This window comes from Chiloscyllium plagiosum, unplaced genomic scaffold (assembly GCF_037043375.1).
Source record: "Chiloscyllium plagiosum isolate Xiang-an unplaced genomic scaffold, Cpla_swu_hap1 HiC_scaffold_42, whole genome shotgun sequence".
NCBI classification, from domain to species: domain Eukaryota; kingdom Metazoa; phylum Chordata; class Chondrichthyes; order Orectolobiformes; family Hemiscylliidae; genus Chiloscyllium; species Chiloscyllium plagiosum.
This window is the reverse complement of record NW_028270180.1, coordinates 21,883,398-21,899,864: the sequence shown is the minus strand read 5'-3', so window position 1 is coordinate 21,899,864 and position 16,467 is coordinate 21,883,398. Positions and strand designations below refer to the sequence as shown.

Genomic DNA, 16,467 nt, shown 5'->3' with positions numbered 1-16,467 from the left:
ACGAGACGAGGTGAACTTTTCTGAGTGTTTGGTTTAATCAGCATAAGAGTTTACAGCCGTGTGGTAGAGATCGGCACAGGCTTGGAGGGCTGAAGGGCCTGTTCCTGGGCTCTAATTTACTTTGTTCTATGTTTGAAATAATGCCACAGAGGCCAGTATCTTGTCACCAAGTCAATCATTATTTACACCTGGAAAGACCTTGATAGCGGTCCATCTCCCTCAGAGCCAGCACCCACAGTGTCAGAACATCTGACACGCCTCTTGTCAGCAAGGGCTCCCTGATGGATCGGGTTAAGAACCTCAACCAGAGAACTCATATTCTACCAGGTCCAGATAGCTGACCTGGTTGTGATTACCTCAGTCCCTGCTTGCCTGGATGGGTGTAACTCCAACAACTCTCCAGAGGCTCAATACCATCCAGGACAAAGCAGCCTGCTTGATTGGCACCACATCCCCAAGCATCCACTGATGCACGGTCACAGTCAGGCGTCAATGTGGACTTCACCAGTTTCCTCATCTCCCCTCCCCCCACCTTACCCGGTTACAAACTTCCAGCTCAGCACCATCCTCATGACCTGTCCCACCTGTCAATCTTCCTTCCCACCTATCTGTTCCACCCTCCTCTCTGACCTATCACCTTTACCCCTTCCTCCATCCACCTATTGCACTCTCAACTACCTTCCCCCAGCCCCACCCCCTCCCATTTATCTCTCCATCCCCGAGGCTCCCAGCCTCATTCCCGATGAAGGGCTCCTGCCTGAAATGTCGATTTTCCTGCTCCTCGGATGCTGCCTGACCTGCTGTGCTTTTCCAGCACCACTCTAATCTTGACTCTGATCTCCAGCATCTGCAGTCCTCACTTTCACCAAGTAACAGTTGTGTGTCCTCTCTGTAAGATACACTATGACAAAGCTGCTTTGACAGCACCTTCCAAAGCCGCAATGTCTCCCATCTACAAAGATCAAGACCCTATATGGCCGGGAACACCACCCTCTGCAAGTTCCCCTCCAAGCAATAAATCATCCTGACTTGGTAATATATCGCCGTTCTTCCACTGTTAATGGTTCATAGCCCTAGAGATATCTCCCTAACTGCATTGGGGGAAATACCTAGATTAGATTCCCTACAGTATGGAAACAGGCCCTTCGGCCCAACAAGTCCACACCGACCCTCCGAAGAGTAATCCACCCAGACCCATTCCCCTATATTTACCCCTGACTAATGCACCTAAGTCTATTGACAATTTAGCAAGGTCAATCCACCTAACCTGCACATCTTTGGTTTGTGGGAGGAAACCGGAGCACCCAGAGGAAACCCACGCAGACACGGGGAGAACTTGCAAACTCCTCACAGACAGTGACCCGAGGCTGGAATTGAACCCGGGCCCCTGGTGCTGTGAGACAGCACACCTACAGCACACTGTCTGCAATGATTCAAGAAGAAAGCTCACCACCACCTTCTCAAAGACAGTTAGGGACGGGCAATGAATGTTTGCCAAGCCAGTGATGCCTACATCCCATGCTGAGTAAGATCTCACTGCTGTTTCCCATTGATACTAAACAATGGGTGGAATTATTGATTCATGAACAACCCTCACTCGTTGTAAATAAGAATGTACCTGCCATCACTGGCAGTGATAGAGATCTCTCTCAACAAAGTAAAGGAGATGAGATTGTTACTCAGTTTGGAATCTTGCTGCCCTGGGTTGTTTTCTCTGACGTAGGGTAAAGCTGTCATCAGCACAGTGATAGGATGGGAATTACAGCTCAGATTAGCTTCTGAGCAGTAACCTTGAGAAACTGTGGAGCGAATTGATGATCTGTGGGAATTTCTGGAGAGCAAACTGAACACAGCAGATCCCCGAAATAGACCAAGCTGAGATGGATATTGACAGCTATCCTGTGCACAGTGAATATCCTTGTTTCTCTGACATATCCCATGCATACTTGTTAAACTAATCTTAGCAGATGCCTGTCAGTCTGGGCAGTGATACAACCAACCCAGTGTTCAAAGGGATAGAGGACCCGGTTACTGGAACAAAAACAGAAATTGTTGGAGAGACTCAGTAGGTCTGGTGGCGCTGATGAAGAGAAAGCAGAATGGACGTTTCCAGTCCTCTGACCCTTCTTCAGAATTGGTTTCTCCAGCAGTTTTTGTTTCAGTTTCAGATCTTTTGCATCTTTAGCAATCCTTTTGTTTACTGGTGTGTCGTAGGAAATTGTCAAGTTCCATTTCAAATGCCTGGGCCTAATGGATGCCCAAAGGATTTCTCAGCTCACTGACCATCGACTGTATTCATACAATCACAGAATCCCTACAGGGTGGAAACAGGCCCACTTGGCTTAACAAGTCCCCACCGGCCCTCTGAAGAGTAACCCACCCATTCCCCTACCCTATTACTCTACATTTACCCCTTACTAATGCACCTAACGCACACATCCCTGAACACTGTGGGCAATTTAGCATGGCCAATTCACCTAACCTGCACATCTTCGGACTATATTGGATGGTATAGATGTAATGTGTGTCCCCAAGTCCCCCTTTATTTACATGTGGAGAGTCCTTGACACTGATCCAGCTCCCCCAGAGCCAACTCTCAGAGTGAACAGGATGTCTGACCCTCCTGTTTATATCTGTCAGCCAGGGCTCCCTGATTGGCTCCAATCAGGGAACTCATATTCGATGAGCTCTACCTGGTTGACCTTGTTACTGTAACTATATCGTGCACTTGTTCATCTGAGGGAAGATGGTGTTTGAAGGAGTTGGAACTGCCTCAGACTCCCCTACAATGTTTGGTGTTTTATTGAGTCCACTTCTATTCATTGGTGATTGCAGGCTATGATTTGAGTTACATTCAGAGTGAAGGGAAAACGCTTGAGAACTGAGATGGGGTGGGGCTTCTTCAGCCAGAGGGTGGTGACCCTGTGAAGCTCATTGCCGCGGAGTCGTTGAATGTATTGAAGACAGAGGTCGAGAGGTTTTTGATTAGTAAAGGGACAAGGGAAGGCAGGAGAATGGGATTGAAAAACACATCAGCCTGATGGAATGGCAGTGCATTCTCGATGGGCCAAATGGCCGTATTCTGTTCCCATACCTTCGAGTCATAGAGATGTGCAGCATGGAAACAGACCTTTCACTGCAACTCATCTGTGCCGACCAGACATCCCAATCTGATCAGTCCCATTTGCCAGCATTTTACCCATCTCCCTCTAACCCCTTCCTATTCATATACCCATCCAGATGCCTGTTAAGTGTTGTAATTGTACTATATTCCACCATTTCCTCTGGCAGCTCATTCCATACAAGTGCCACCCACTGCCTGAAAAAATTACCCTTCAGGTCCCTTTTATATCTTTCCCCTCTCACCCTAAACCTATGCCCTCTAGTTCTGGACTCCCCCATCCCAGGGAAACAACTTTGTCTATTCACCCTGTCTATGCCTGTCATGATTTTATAAACCTTTATAAGGTCACCCCTCAGCCTCTGATGCTCCAGGGAAAACAGCCCCCACCTATTCAGCCTCTCCCTCTAACTCAAACCCTCCAACATCCTTGTAAATCTTTTCTGCGTCCTCTCAATTTTAACAACATCCTTCCTATAATAGGGCGACCAGAATTGTCCACAAAGTTGCAACAGTGGCCTTATCAATGTCCTACACAGCCGTAACATGACCTCCCAACTCAGTGTCCTGACCAACAAAGACCAGAGTGCCAATTGCCTTCTTCACCACCCTGTCTACCTGCGACTCCACTTTCAAGGAACTATGCACCTACACTCCAAGGTCTCTCTGTTCAGTAACACTCCCCAGGACCCTACCATTAACTGTGCACAGTATCCCATCTTATGAAGTCCCAGAGTAGCTTGATTCTTTCTAAGGCATGGACAATCTTAATGTCTTTGGAGGCATGCATTAAACTATTGGTAGCTTGTTCATCCATCTGCAATGGCCGTGTGTCTGGTTTCTGCATCCGTGCTGTGTCTGTGGACTCCTGGTCTCTGACCTCCCTCACAGTGTGCTGTTCATATACCTGTGGCCATGATCCTGGTGCCGTGAGTCCCAATGATGACATCTGGGAACTCACTGAATCCATCGGAGCCCAGTTCAGGAAAGGCCAGGAAGCAGTGAGTTGACTATAAACAGGGAACGCGTGAATACTCTATTTATAGACTTCAAATTTATTACGTCAGAGCCCGCCCACCAGTGTAAATGGCGCGAAGTGTTTGTTTGCCAATATTTACACAGTGCATTGGGAAGTAGCCTTGCACAAAATTACACCAAGTTGATACTTATATAGTTTTAATGTTATTGACAAATGAACCTGATGAGAAATGTTTATTAGCTAGGAGCAGAAGTAGGCCATTCAGCCCATCACGTCTGTTCTATCATTCAAAGAGATCATGGCTGATCTGGTAATCCTGACCTCCACTTTCCTGCCTTTTGCCGTCACCCCTTGGTGCCATTACTGGTTAAAAATCTGTCTCAGCCTTGAGCACTTTTAATGACCCAGCCCCTGCGGTGAAAAGGTCCACAGATTCACTCCGCTCTTGAGAGAAGAGATTCCTGCTCATCTCTGTCTGGCATGGGTAACCCCCTCCTTGATTATCCCGCAGTAAAGGGCAATGGGAGAACGCTTTAGCATGAGTCTCGAAAGGATTTATACCCGAAGCAGCAAATATTTCCAGGAACCAAGGGGGAAAAGAAATGGGGATTGAGACAAACTAATCCTTCAAAGGACTGACATGGACAGAATGCCCTGAGTGTTTTGTGATGAACGTGGATACCTGTTTGATCTTGCCCTGGCCCTTTCTGTGCTGACATGGGGTGTCTGGTTAGCCACAGGATTTGGCTGATCGAAGCCCCACTTCTTCTGGTGTTTCCACCAGGAATCAGCAACATCAATTGCAGCTATTGCCTGGATTTTACTTATGAACTTGGCCCTGATTAACCTGGTTGCGTGCTGCCCGGGGCTGAATTTCTTTCTGCCAGGTCACTGGGGACGTTGTAGAGGACCAGCGCCTCCTGCTGGGAGCACTGGAGGAACTTGCTGTGCTTCTTCCAGCACCTTCAGGATTATTTTCAGAATCTGTCCATTAGAAGGTAAATGGGGCACTGGCTCCCTGTACCAGAAATTTCCTAACCTTGGAGTCAACGAGATTGGATGAGGAGGGACAGGGCCTTTAGCGGCAGTGACATTTGTCCTGACCTCCACAGCCCGTCTCTCTTATTTGTTGCAATTCTCAAACAGTAAGGGGATCCCCTGGCTGCACTAAAAGAAGCCCGCTGTTTGAATTTTTCCACACAGGCATCGGGCTACTGAAAAGGGGGGGCACAGTGGCTCAGTGGTTGGCACTGCTGCCTCACAGCGCCAGGTACCCAGGTTCTGTGTGGAGTTTACACATTCTCCCCATGTCTGTGTGGGTTTCCTCCGGGTGCTCCGGTTTCCTCCCACAGTCCAAAGATGCTAAATTGCCCGTAGTGTTCAGGAATGTGTAGGTTTGGTGCACTGGTCATGGCAAATGTAGAGTAATGGGGTACAGGAATTGGTCTGGGTGGGATACTCTTTGGACTCCTGGTCTCTGACCTCCCTCACAGTGTGCTGTTCATATACCTGTGGCCATGATCCTGGTGCCGTGAGTCCCAATGATGATATCTGGGAACTCACTGAATCCATCGGAGCCCTGTCTGTGTGGAGTTTGCACATTCCCCCCATGTCTGTGTGGGTTTCCTCTGGGTGCTCCGGTTTCCTCCCACAGTCCAAAGATGCTAAATTGCCTATAGTGTTCAGGAATGTGTAGGTTTGGTGCACTGGTCATGGCAAATGTAGAGTAATGGGGTACAGGAATTGGTCTGGCAGGGATACTCTTTGGAAGGTCAGTATGGACCTTTTGGGCCAAATGGCCTGTTTCCACACTGGAGGGATTCTGTGAAATATCAAGCAACCTGCGCTAAGAAACTCAGAACGTAACACGTAATGTTAAATCCCATTCTGCAACTGGACAAGACGTTCCAAACAACTCCGAGAGCACTGAGACTACACTCACAACCAATAAAGAGGAAGGGGAGGTGAGTGCTGAGGTAGTGAGGGGCAGGTTAGTGTGAGGTAGTGAGGGGTGGGTTAGTGTGAGGTAGTGAGGGGCGGGTTAGTATGAGGTAGTGAGAGGGGTTAGTGTGAGGTAGTGAGGGGGAGGTTAGTGTGAGGTAGAGAGGGAGGTTAGTGTGAGGTAGTGAGGGGGAGGTTAGTGTGAGGTAGAGAGGGAGGTTAGTGTGAGGCAGTGAGGGGGAGGTTAGTGTGAGGTAGTGAGGGTGGTTAGTGTGAGGTAGTGAGAGGGGTTAGTGTGAGGTAGTGAGGGGGAGGTTAGTGTGAGGTAGAGAGGGAGGTTAGTGTGAGGTAGTAAGGGGGAGATTAGTGTGAGGTAGTGAGGGGGAGGTTAGTGTGAGGTAGTGAAGGGGTTTACTGTGAGGTAGTGAGGGGGGTTAGTGTGAGGCAGAGAGGGAGGTTAGTGTGAAGTAGTAAGGGGGAGATTAGTGTGAGGTAGTGAGGGGGAGGTTAGTGTGAGCTAGTGAAGGGGTTTAGTGTGAGGTAGTGATGGGGGTTAGTGTGAGGTAGTGAGGGGGGTTAGTGTGCTGTAGTGAGGGACAGGTTAATGTGAGGTAGAAAGGGAGGTTAGTGTGAGGTAGTAAGGGGGAGATTAGTGTGAGGTAGTGAGGGGAGGTTAGTGTGAGGTAGTGAAGGGGTTTAGTGTGAGGTAGTGAGAAGGGTTAGTGTGGGTTAGTTTGGAGCGGGTTAGTGTGAGGTAGTGAGCGGGTTAGTGTGAGGTAGTGAGGGGGAGGTTAGTGTGTGGTAGTGAGGGTCGGGTTAGTGAGCGCTAGTGAGGGGGAGGTTAGTGTGCAGTAGACCAGCGTGGGTTAGTATGAGGTAGTGAGGGGGAAATTAGTGTGAGGTAGTGAGGTGGATTAGTGTGAAATAGTGAGGGGTGTTAGTGTGAGGTAGTGAGAGGTGGGTTAGTGTGAGGCAGTGAGGGAAGGTTAGTGTGAGGTAGTGAGGGTGGTTAGTGTGAGGCAGTGAGGGGGAGGTTAGTGTGAGGTAGTGAGGGGGTTAGTATGAGGTAGTGAGGGACGGGTTAGTGTGAGGTAGTGAGGGGGAGGTTAGTGTGAGGTAGTGAGGGGGACATTGGTGTGAGTTAGTGAGGGGGGGTTAGTGTGTGGTAGTGAGGAGGGTTAGTGTGAGTTAGTGAGGGGCGGGTTAGTGTGTGGTAGTGAGGGGCGGGTTAGTGTGTGGTAGTGAGGGGGGGTTGGTGTGAGATAGTAAGGGGCGGGTTAGTGTGTGGTAGTGAGGGGGGGTTAGTGTGAGGTAGTGAGGGAGGTTAGTGTGAGGTAGTGAGGGGGTTAGTGTGAGGTGTGAGGGGCGGGTTAATGGGTGGTAGTGAGGGAGGTTAATGTGAGGTAGTAAGGGGGAGGTTAGTGTGAGGTAGTGAGGGGGGTTAGTGTGAGGTAGTGAGGGGGAGGTTAGTGTGAGGTAGTGAGGGTGGTTAGTGTGAGGTAGTGAGGGTGGTTAGTGTGAGGTAGTGAGGGGAGGTTAGTATGAGTTAGTGGGGAGGTTAGTCTTAGGTAGCAAGAGGGGGTTAGTGTGAGGTCGTGAGGGGGGTCAGTGTGGGTTAGTGAGGAGCGGGTTAGTGTGAGGTAGTGAGGAGAGGGTTAGTGTGAGGTAGTGAGGGCGAGGTTACTGTGCGGTAGACCAGCATGGGTTAGTGTGTGAGGTAGTGAGGGCGAGGTTACTGTGCGGTAGACCAGCATGGGTTAGTGTGAGGTAGTGAGGGGCAAGTTAGTGTGAGGTAGTGAGGGTGGATTCGTGTGAAGTAGTGAGGGGGGTTAGTGTGATGTAGTGAGGGGCGAGTTATTGTGAGGTGGTGAGGTGGAGGTTAGTGTGAGGTAGTGAGGGGGGTTAGTGTGAGGTAGTGAGGGGGGTTAGTGTGAGGTAGTGAGGGGGACATCGGTGTGAGTTAGTGAGGGGGTTAGTATGAGGTATTGAGGGGCGGGTTAGTGTGTGGTAGTGAGGGGGGTTAGTGTGAGTTAGTGAGGGGTGGGTTAGTTTGTGGTAGTGAGGGGCGGGTTAGTGTGAGGTAGTGAGGGGCGGATTAGTGTGTGGTAGTGAGGGGGGGTTAGTGTGAGATAGTAAGGGGCGGGTTAGTGTGTGGTAGTGAGGGGGGGTTAGTATGAGGTAGTGAGGGAGGTTAGTGTGAGGTAGTGAGGGGGGTTAGTGAGAGGTGTGGGGCGGGTTAATGTGTGGTAGTGAGGGACGGGTTAATGTGAGGTAGTGAGGGAGGTTAATGTGATGTAGTAAGGGGGAGGTTAGTGTGAGGTAGTGAGGGGGGTTAGTGTGAGGTAGTGAGGGGGAGGTTAGTGTGAGGTAGTGAGGGGGGTTAGTGTGAGGTAGTGAGGGGGAGGTTAGTGTGAGGTAGTGAGGGTGGTTAGTGTGAGGTAGTGAGGGGAGGTTAGTGTGAGGTAGTGGGGGGTTAGTGTTAGGTAGCAAGAGGGGGTTAGTGTGAGGTAGTGAGGAGGGTTAGTGTGGGTTAGTGAAGAGCGGGTTAATGTGAGGTAGTGAGGAGCGGGTTAGTGTGAGGTAGTGAGGGCGAGGTTACTGTGCGGTAGACCAGCATGGGTTAGTGTGATGTAGTGAGGGGGGAGTTATTGTGAGGTAGTGAGGTGGAGGTTAGTGTGAGGTAGTAAGGATGGTTAGTGTGAGGCAGTGAGGGGGAGGTTAGTGTGAGGTAGTGACGGGGGTTAGTGTGAGGTAGTGAGGGACGGGTTAGTGTGAGGTAGTGAGGAGCGGGTTAGTGTGAGGTAGTGAGGGGGGAGGTTAGTGTGTGGTAGTGAGAGGCGGGTTAGTGAGCGCTAGTGAGGGGGAGGTTAGTGTGCAGTAGACCAGCGTGGGTTAGTATGAGGTAGTGAGGGGGAAATTAGTGTGAGGTAGTGAGGTGGATTAGTGTGAAGTAGTGAGGGGTGTTAGTGTGAGGTAGTGAGGGGTGGGTTAGTGTGAGGTAGTGAGGGGAGGTTAGTGTGAGGTAGTGAGGGTGGTTAGTGTGAGGCAGTGAGGGGGAGGTTAGTGTGAGGTAGTGAGGGGGTTAGTATGAGGTAGTGAGGGACAGGTTAGTGTGAGGTAGTGAGGGGGAGGTTAGTGTGAGGTAGTGAGGGGGAGGTTAGTGTGAGGTAGTGAGGGGGGTTAGTGTGAGGTAGTGATGGGGAGGATAGTGTGGTAGTGAGGAGTGGTTAGTGTGAGGTAGTGAGGAGGAGGTTAGCGTGAGGTAGTGAGGGGGAGGTTAGCGTGAGGTAGTGAGGGGGAGGTTAGTGTGAGGTAGTGAGGGGTCTTAGTGTGAGGTAGTGAGGGGAAGGTTAGTGTGAGGTAGTGAGGGGGAGGTTAGCATGAGGTAGTGATGGGGAGGTTAGTGTGAGGTAGTGAGTGGTGTTAGTGTGAGGTAGTGAGGGGGAGGTTAGTGTGAGGTAATGAGGGGGAGGTTAGTGTGAGGTAGTGAGGGGGAGGTTAGTGTGATGTAGTGAGGGGGGTTAGTGTGAGGTAGTGAGGGTGGTTAGTGTGAGGTAATGAGGGGGAGGTTGGTGCGAGGTAGTTAGGGGGAGGTTAGCGTGAGGTAGTGAGGGAGAGGTTAGTGTGAGGTAGTGAGGGTGGTTAGTGTGAGGTAGTGAGGGGGAGGTTAGTGTGAGGCAATGAGGGGGAGGTTAGTGTGAGGTAGTGAGGGTGGTTAGTGTGAGGTAGTGAGGGGGAGGTTAGTGTGAGGTAGTGAGGGGGAGGTTAGTGTGAGGTAGTGAGGGGGAGGTTAGCGTTATTGATCAAGCTCACAGTGTGTCTCCCTTACACTAACCCGAAGCTGCATATGTTCACACTCAGGGACCACCCTCTGCAAATTGACAGAACATGACCCAACACTGAACCTTTCGTGAATTAAATAAAACCAGGGGAGGGGGAGTAATTGGTGCAATCTCTGTGGTAACACCTCTAACAGGTACGGCTAACTTGCCGATCATTCTGTACCCTTGCGTAGTGTAGTGTAAATTAATGTTCCCATTGAATTTTGGCATTCTTGCATCTGTCCTGATGAGTGCGAGATGAAAGGGGTTCCACAGCAGGTCCCTCCCTGCCTATATCGCGTCCCCCAGCTCAGGGAGATAATGGGGCTCTGTCAGTGGTCGCTGATTTTTTTGGTGAGTGGTGGGGTGGGGTGAGGGTGAGCTGATTGAGGAGCACCCATCTGGTGATGCCATTCCAACATAACCCGGTGAATGGGATGGTCTCCGTGGTAATAAACGTGCCAGAGGAGGTTGATCCCAGTGAAGGTGCCTGGATTGCGATGGGGCGGGGGAGGGTGGGTCTGTCTCTATTATAGCAGAGGTTACAGCTCTAAATACACCTTGTGTTCTCTCTCTGTCTGATTCTCTGTACAGGAGTGGGACTGAATCTTACCGATGTGCAGATTGCAACAACTCCCAAAGGGTAAGTCAACCTTGGGAGCATCTCAGGAAGTGCTATCGCAATCCAGACCAGGGTGGAAATATATAAAATGTGCTCTCTCTACAACAACAACTTGAACTTTGGTGGTGGCTTCAATACCATGGATTGTCTCACCTAGAGTTTGTGAGCGAGCCAGATAAAGAGATAGCAGGAGCTGTAGATTATCGGAAACAGAGTGAAATAGGGGACTGCCATACAAAGGGGCTGGGGATAAGGTTGAGGTAGTGAGCGGGGCAAGGAGTAAGGCTGAGGTAGAGAGGAGGAGGTAAGTGTTGAGAGGGAGGTTAGTGTGAGGTAGTGAAAGGTAGCTTACTGTGACCTAGTGAAGAGGAGGTTAGTGTGAGGTGGTGAGGGGAAGGGACAGATTAGTGTGAGATAGTGAGGGGAAGGGACAGGTTAGTGTGAGATAGTGAGGGGAAGGGACAGGTTAGTGTGAGATAGTGAGGGGAAGGGACAGGTTAGCGTGAGCTAGTGCGGTGGGGAAATTAGTGTGAGGTAGCGAGGGGTAGGTTAGTGTGAGGTACTATGGGGGAAGTTAGTGTGAGGTAGCGAGGGGAGTTTAGTGTGAGGTAGTGTGGGGGAAGTTAGTGTGAGGTAGCGAGTGGAGGTTAGTGTGAGGTAGTGAGGGGAAAGTTAGTGTGAGGTAGTGAGGGGAGGTTAGTGTGAGGTAGTGTGGGGGAAGTTAGTGTGAGGTAGTGATAGGTAGAGGCAGGTTAGTGTGAGGTAGTGAGGGGGGAGGTTAGAGTGAGGTCATGAGGGGAGGAGGTTAGTGTGAGATAGTGAGAGGGATGTTAGTGTAAGGTTGTGTGTAGGAGGAGTAGGTTAGTGTGAGGTAGTGAGGGGAGGTTAGTGTGAGGTAGTGAGGGGGAGATTAGTGTGAGGGTACCTGGAGGCAGACTGTGGTGAATGTGTCCTGGTTACTGGACAGTGAGTGGATTGTGAATACAGGAGTTGGTGTTCCTGTGGGAATGCCATTGGATGGTAATTCCAGCATCCAGCCGCATGGTCCAGAGATTTCGAGTAACTCCCAGCAAAGCAGCTGATGGAGATGATTCATTAACTGTAGATAATTAACCTGCTCAGGGGACTATTACAATGGTAGCGTTGCTATATTCCTACCAGACCATAGGGTCTGCTTCCTCTTTAGGGAGAGAGACGACTGGGGGTGGTTTAACCTGAGGGTCACCTTGCCTCAGGTGAGGGGACAGGTTGAGAAGGAAAGTGGTTCCTATGGCACAGCTTTGGAGCAAATGGGACCTTGAACCCAAGCCTCCTGACCCAGATATAGGGACACTAACGCAAGAAAACATGGTGGCTCAGTGGTTAGCACTGCAGCCTCACAGTGCCTGGGACCCAGGTTCGATTCTACCCTTGAATGACTGTCTATGTGGAGTTTGCACGTTTCCCTGTGTCTGTGTGGGTTTCCTCCAGGTGCTCCGGTTTCCTCCCACAATCCAAAGATGTGCAGGTCAGGGCGAATTAGGCAGAAATGGGTACTGCAGATGCTGGAGATTAGAGTCAAGATTAGAGTGGTGCTGGAAAAGCACAGCAGGTCAGGCAGCTTCTGAAGAGCAGGACAATTGACGTTTCGGGCAAAAGCCCTTCATCAGGAACTGAGGCCCGGTGAATTGGCCATGCTAAATTAACCAGAGTGTTAGTTGCATTAGTCAGGTGTAACTATAGGGGTAGGTGAATGGGTCTGGGTGGGTTACTATGCAGAGGGTCAGTGTGGACTTGTTGGGCCAAGTGGCCTGTTTCCATACTGTGGGGAATCCAATCTAAAAAAAGTGTCTCAGTGATGGTGATCACGAAATTATCATCGATTGTAAGAATCCATCTGGTTTGCTGACGCCCTTTCCAATCTGCTGTCCTTCTCTGCTCTGGCCTACATGGTCATGGAGCTCGATGGTACAGAAAAGGCACCTCAGTCCATTGAGTCTGTGCTCGTGTAAAACAACCGTCTCACTATCCCAATCCCATTTCCCAGCACTTGGCCAATAACCTAAGCATTGCAAGTGCTCGTCTAAATGCTTCTTCAATGTTATGAGGGTTTCTGCCTCTCCCACCCGCACAGTCGGTGTGTTCCAGAATCCCCTGGGGGGAGAAAGGTCTATTCTTCATATCTCCTCTAAACTTCCTGCCCCTTTCCTTAAATTGATGCCCCCTGGTCATTGTTCCCTTCATCAAGGGGAAAGGTTCCTTCCTGTCTAATCCTGTCTATGCCTCATAATTTTCTACATCTCAATCATGTTCCCTCTCAATCTCCTCCGCTCAAAGGAAAACAATCCCAGTCTGTTCAATCTCAATTCATAAGTGAAACTCTCCGGCCCAGGAAACAGTCTGGTAAATCTCTGCACCCTCTCTGGTGCTGTTACACCCCTCCTAAGTATCTGCTTCTTAGCCACTTTATTTACCTTACACCTGGTGCCTTAAGGGACCAGTTAACATACACCTCAAGTTCCCTCAGATCCTTGGTGCTTCTGTTCAGCATGTGTCCCCTTGCCTTGTTTGTCCTGCCCTCACACTTATTTGGATTGAATTCCATTTGCCAGTGACCAGCCCATCTATATCTTCCTGCAATGTAAGGTTGTCCTACACACTGTTTACCACTCCACCAATTGTTGTATCAATTGTGGGCTTTCTGACCAACTCTGCTCCATTCAAGTCTAAATGATGTACGTAAACCACAGGCAGCAAAAGCCCCATCAATGATCCGTCTGGAATCCGACTGTTTCCAGTCGGAAAAAACACCCCTCAACCATCACCCTCTGCTTCTTGCCTCTCAGCTAATTCTGGATCCAATTTGTCAAATTTCCTTGGATCCCATGAACCCTTACCTTCGCTATCAGTCTCCCATGTGGGATCTTACCATATGACTTGCTGAATTCTGAGAATCCAGAACCACAGCAGCATGACTGACTGAAGTGGCAGAGCGATTAGGGAGCGAAATGGCGCACTCTCTGGTTTGGGGAATCTTGTCTGAATTCCCTGTTGGGTGGTTAGTGACTTCTCTTCCCATGATTCCTGGTTTTGACTTCCACCTTTGAGTAGTTTCATCGATCTGCGCCAACCTCCCATCATTCCCGAGTTCACCGCTCTGGGAATTTCCGCCCGATTTCCTCATGTTGTTGCTAGTTTTGGAGATAAAAAAACTGAAGTTGTCTTTGTTTGTTTGCAGGTATCAGGGTCTGACAGGAAACAGTCCTTCATCAGCTATTGAAGAGTTTGTCACCGCCCATCAGTGTAACCATTACTGTGAGGCACTGGGACTAAAATCCATTGATAGCCTTCAGCTTGCCAAGTCAAAAGGATCCAAAAGCCCACTGATGACTCGGAAGGGGCACTCTGCTCAGTCAAGCCCTCAAATCCAGCGGAAGGGTCAGTCTAGCCCTCAGGTCCAAAGGAAGGACCCCCAGTCCAGTCCACGGGCCCAACGGAAAGTCGTGTCCAGCCCACAGCCATCTCGGAAGAGCGCCACCAGTCCTGGCGTTTCTCGCAGAGCAGGCAACACAGAGGACAGTCACGAACCAGCAGTGAGGCACAAAACTGTGGAGATCCCCAAGTCGGTCAAACTGCGGTAAAATGGCGTGGGAACAGTCGGATCATCACGGGGTTACCAAGCACTTTCTTTAAAATGTCAGCGAGCAGTTGTTTTTAACGTGGAAAAGATTTGAGTCAAATGAGGGATACGATAAACCCGATGGAAGTGAAGTGTCACCGGCAATAATGTCCACCGGGCGCTTTATGTCCGCAAGAAGCTTTGTAGGTTTGAAATGATGAGTCAGACATGGGAGGGGGGAGAGAGGGAGGGAGGGAAGGGAGGGGAGGAGGGTGGGCGACACTGGGTTAGAAGCATCACTTGAGTGCGGTGAACCTGAAGTGATTCAGTGTGCGTCGGGAAGCCCTGAGGTTTGCTCTCGGACGTGCGGCCTTGCTTTTCTAACTGTTCTCTCGAGTTTATTTTGGGTAGCAGTTTGTCCCAGGTAGTGGTGTAACACAGATTGTAAATCAGCACTTCATATTCAATCCCACTGCAATCAGTGGGATTAAATACCAAGAAGCCCAGCAGCCGAGACAGAATTCTAGACCCTATTGTATGGTTTATTTGTGTGTGTGCGCGTGTGTGTTTCTTTTTAACAGTTAGCTTTTGAGATTATGGCGAGGATTGGGCTCTGCTGAAGGCATGTTGAGGGGGTAGAGAAAACAGTGACTCAGACCTTATAAAAGGCACATTGCGTTTCATGAAAGGTACTTTGGTACTTTATAAGTACTTTCTGGTAGCAGATTACGGGTAAGTAAACTGCAGGTAGAAGATCCTTTATCCGAACATCCAGAAGCTGAAAAGCTCCGAAATCCAAAGGTTTTTTTTTTGTGTGAAGTTGTTTTCTCATTAACAAGGTTGTTTGACGAGTAAAGCTAACCCAAGTCAACACCCACTCGATGCGTGTCACCCAGATGTGACATACAGGCGTGTTCTTACTTTGACATCTGCTACTCCAGTTAGTTTTTTTTAAAATTTCACCATTAGACTGTCACTTATTCTGAAAACTGAAAGATTCCGAATTCCGAGAAACAGCTGGTCCCAAGCATTTCGGCCAAAGAATCTTCTACCTGTATTCGGTATGTATTATAATTAGCTTAGATGGAGCATTACCTGGGACCATTATTGGGAGATTGACACAAGTTTTGTACCGTTTTAAGGATGACACTTTGCAATGCTGGGGTATGTTTGGGTTGTGTTTGCAATGACTGAGGAACTCTCAGCTGTCCTGAGAGATGGCCCTCATCAAGTAATTGAAGTGTAAGTATCAAAGAAATTTACCGAGACTGGTCATGGTGAAATTCCAGCTGACTATCACTCTCAACTTTCTGTGGTTGCTAGCAAATCAACACTGAAAAACTTCAGGACATGTACATGAGTAATCCCATCATTTCTCTGATCGTAGGTGATCAGCCATGATCGTATCGAATGATGGCACAGGCTGATGGGCTGAATGGCCTAATGTTTCGGTGTAATGTTGCCATCCTATCACCTCCTTTGTGATGCAAACAGATTTCACCATTTTGCTGCCAGGCGCAGTTCAACCGGGGAGGATCACCGTAGAGTGGTGGATCCCTCTTGACTGGCAGCCGTGTTTAAATGAGGAGGGATCCATCAGGAAAGCTGTGCCCACCAGGCCGTGTTGCTGTCCGGTTAGTTTCCCCTCTTGGCATTGCTGCTCAGGAATCCAGTGTCATCAAATCTGTCCCTTTGTTGTCAGGCCCAAGCCCTGGACTCTGGACCAGCTGAGAGTGAAGGGTTCATCATGAAAGTCGGTCGTTGATGAACCCGGGTGAGAAATTGACGTCTGTTGTGAAGCGGCTACATAACACCTTCGGCTTCCAAAATGGCGCCCATGTTCCCTTACTGGGCTGGTCAAGCCAGGCCTCTCACCAGTGAGGGTTTGAGCAGTGAATATTGAGTGTCTGCCATGGAGACTGGGCAAATTATGAAGCTCATTAGGGAGCGGTGCCCGTTGGCTGCCACAGTTGCTGCTTTGAAGCTCAGTGCTGCAGCCAGTACCCCCTCGCGCTGCGTCGAACCACAGAATAGATCCCCCACCAACACAACCTGAAGGGATCATCAACTGCTAATTGGACAATTGCTGAACAATTTGCTCCGACTTCTCTTATCCTGACTCTGCAAGTATTTGATAGGGTTTTTGTGGTAGCGTCTGCACCTCTGGATCAGAAGATCAAGTCCCGCTTGCTCCAGAGGTGGAGTATAACACTCTGCAGGTATTTGTTGCTTCTAACACTGGTTCGAGTTGCAGTCGGAGAGTTGCTGTGACTTGGGAACATGAGATGGCAATCTCATTGGAAATGACACCTCAGAAAGAGGTTGATTAGCACTCACTGTGCCAAGGAGGATGTGGAGGATGATGGGGTGGGGGAGGTGGAGAAG

General features: G+C 49.6%; 1 protein-coding gene across 2 annotated transcripts in view; it reads left to right on the top strand.

Moving 5' to 3' along the window:
- Positions 1-14,282, top strand: part of alpk3a (alpha kinase 3a) — a 97,042-nt gene extending 82,760 nt beyond the window's left edge. For both annotated transcript variants that reach the window (XM_087981973.1, XM_087981972.1), the window contains 2 exons: positions 10,457-10,505; positions 13,702-14,282. In XM_087981973.1, coding sequence (XP_087838099.1) covers positions 10,457-10,505; positions 13,702-14,104 — 452 coding nt within the window. In that variant the 3' untranslated portion in view covers positions 14,105-14,282. The remainder of the gene's footprint in view (positions 1-10,456; positions 10,506-13,701) is intronic.
- The last annotated feature ends 2,185 nt before the right edge of the window (positions 14,283-16,467 follow it).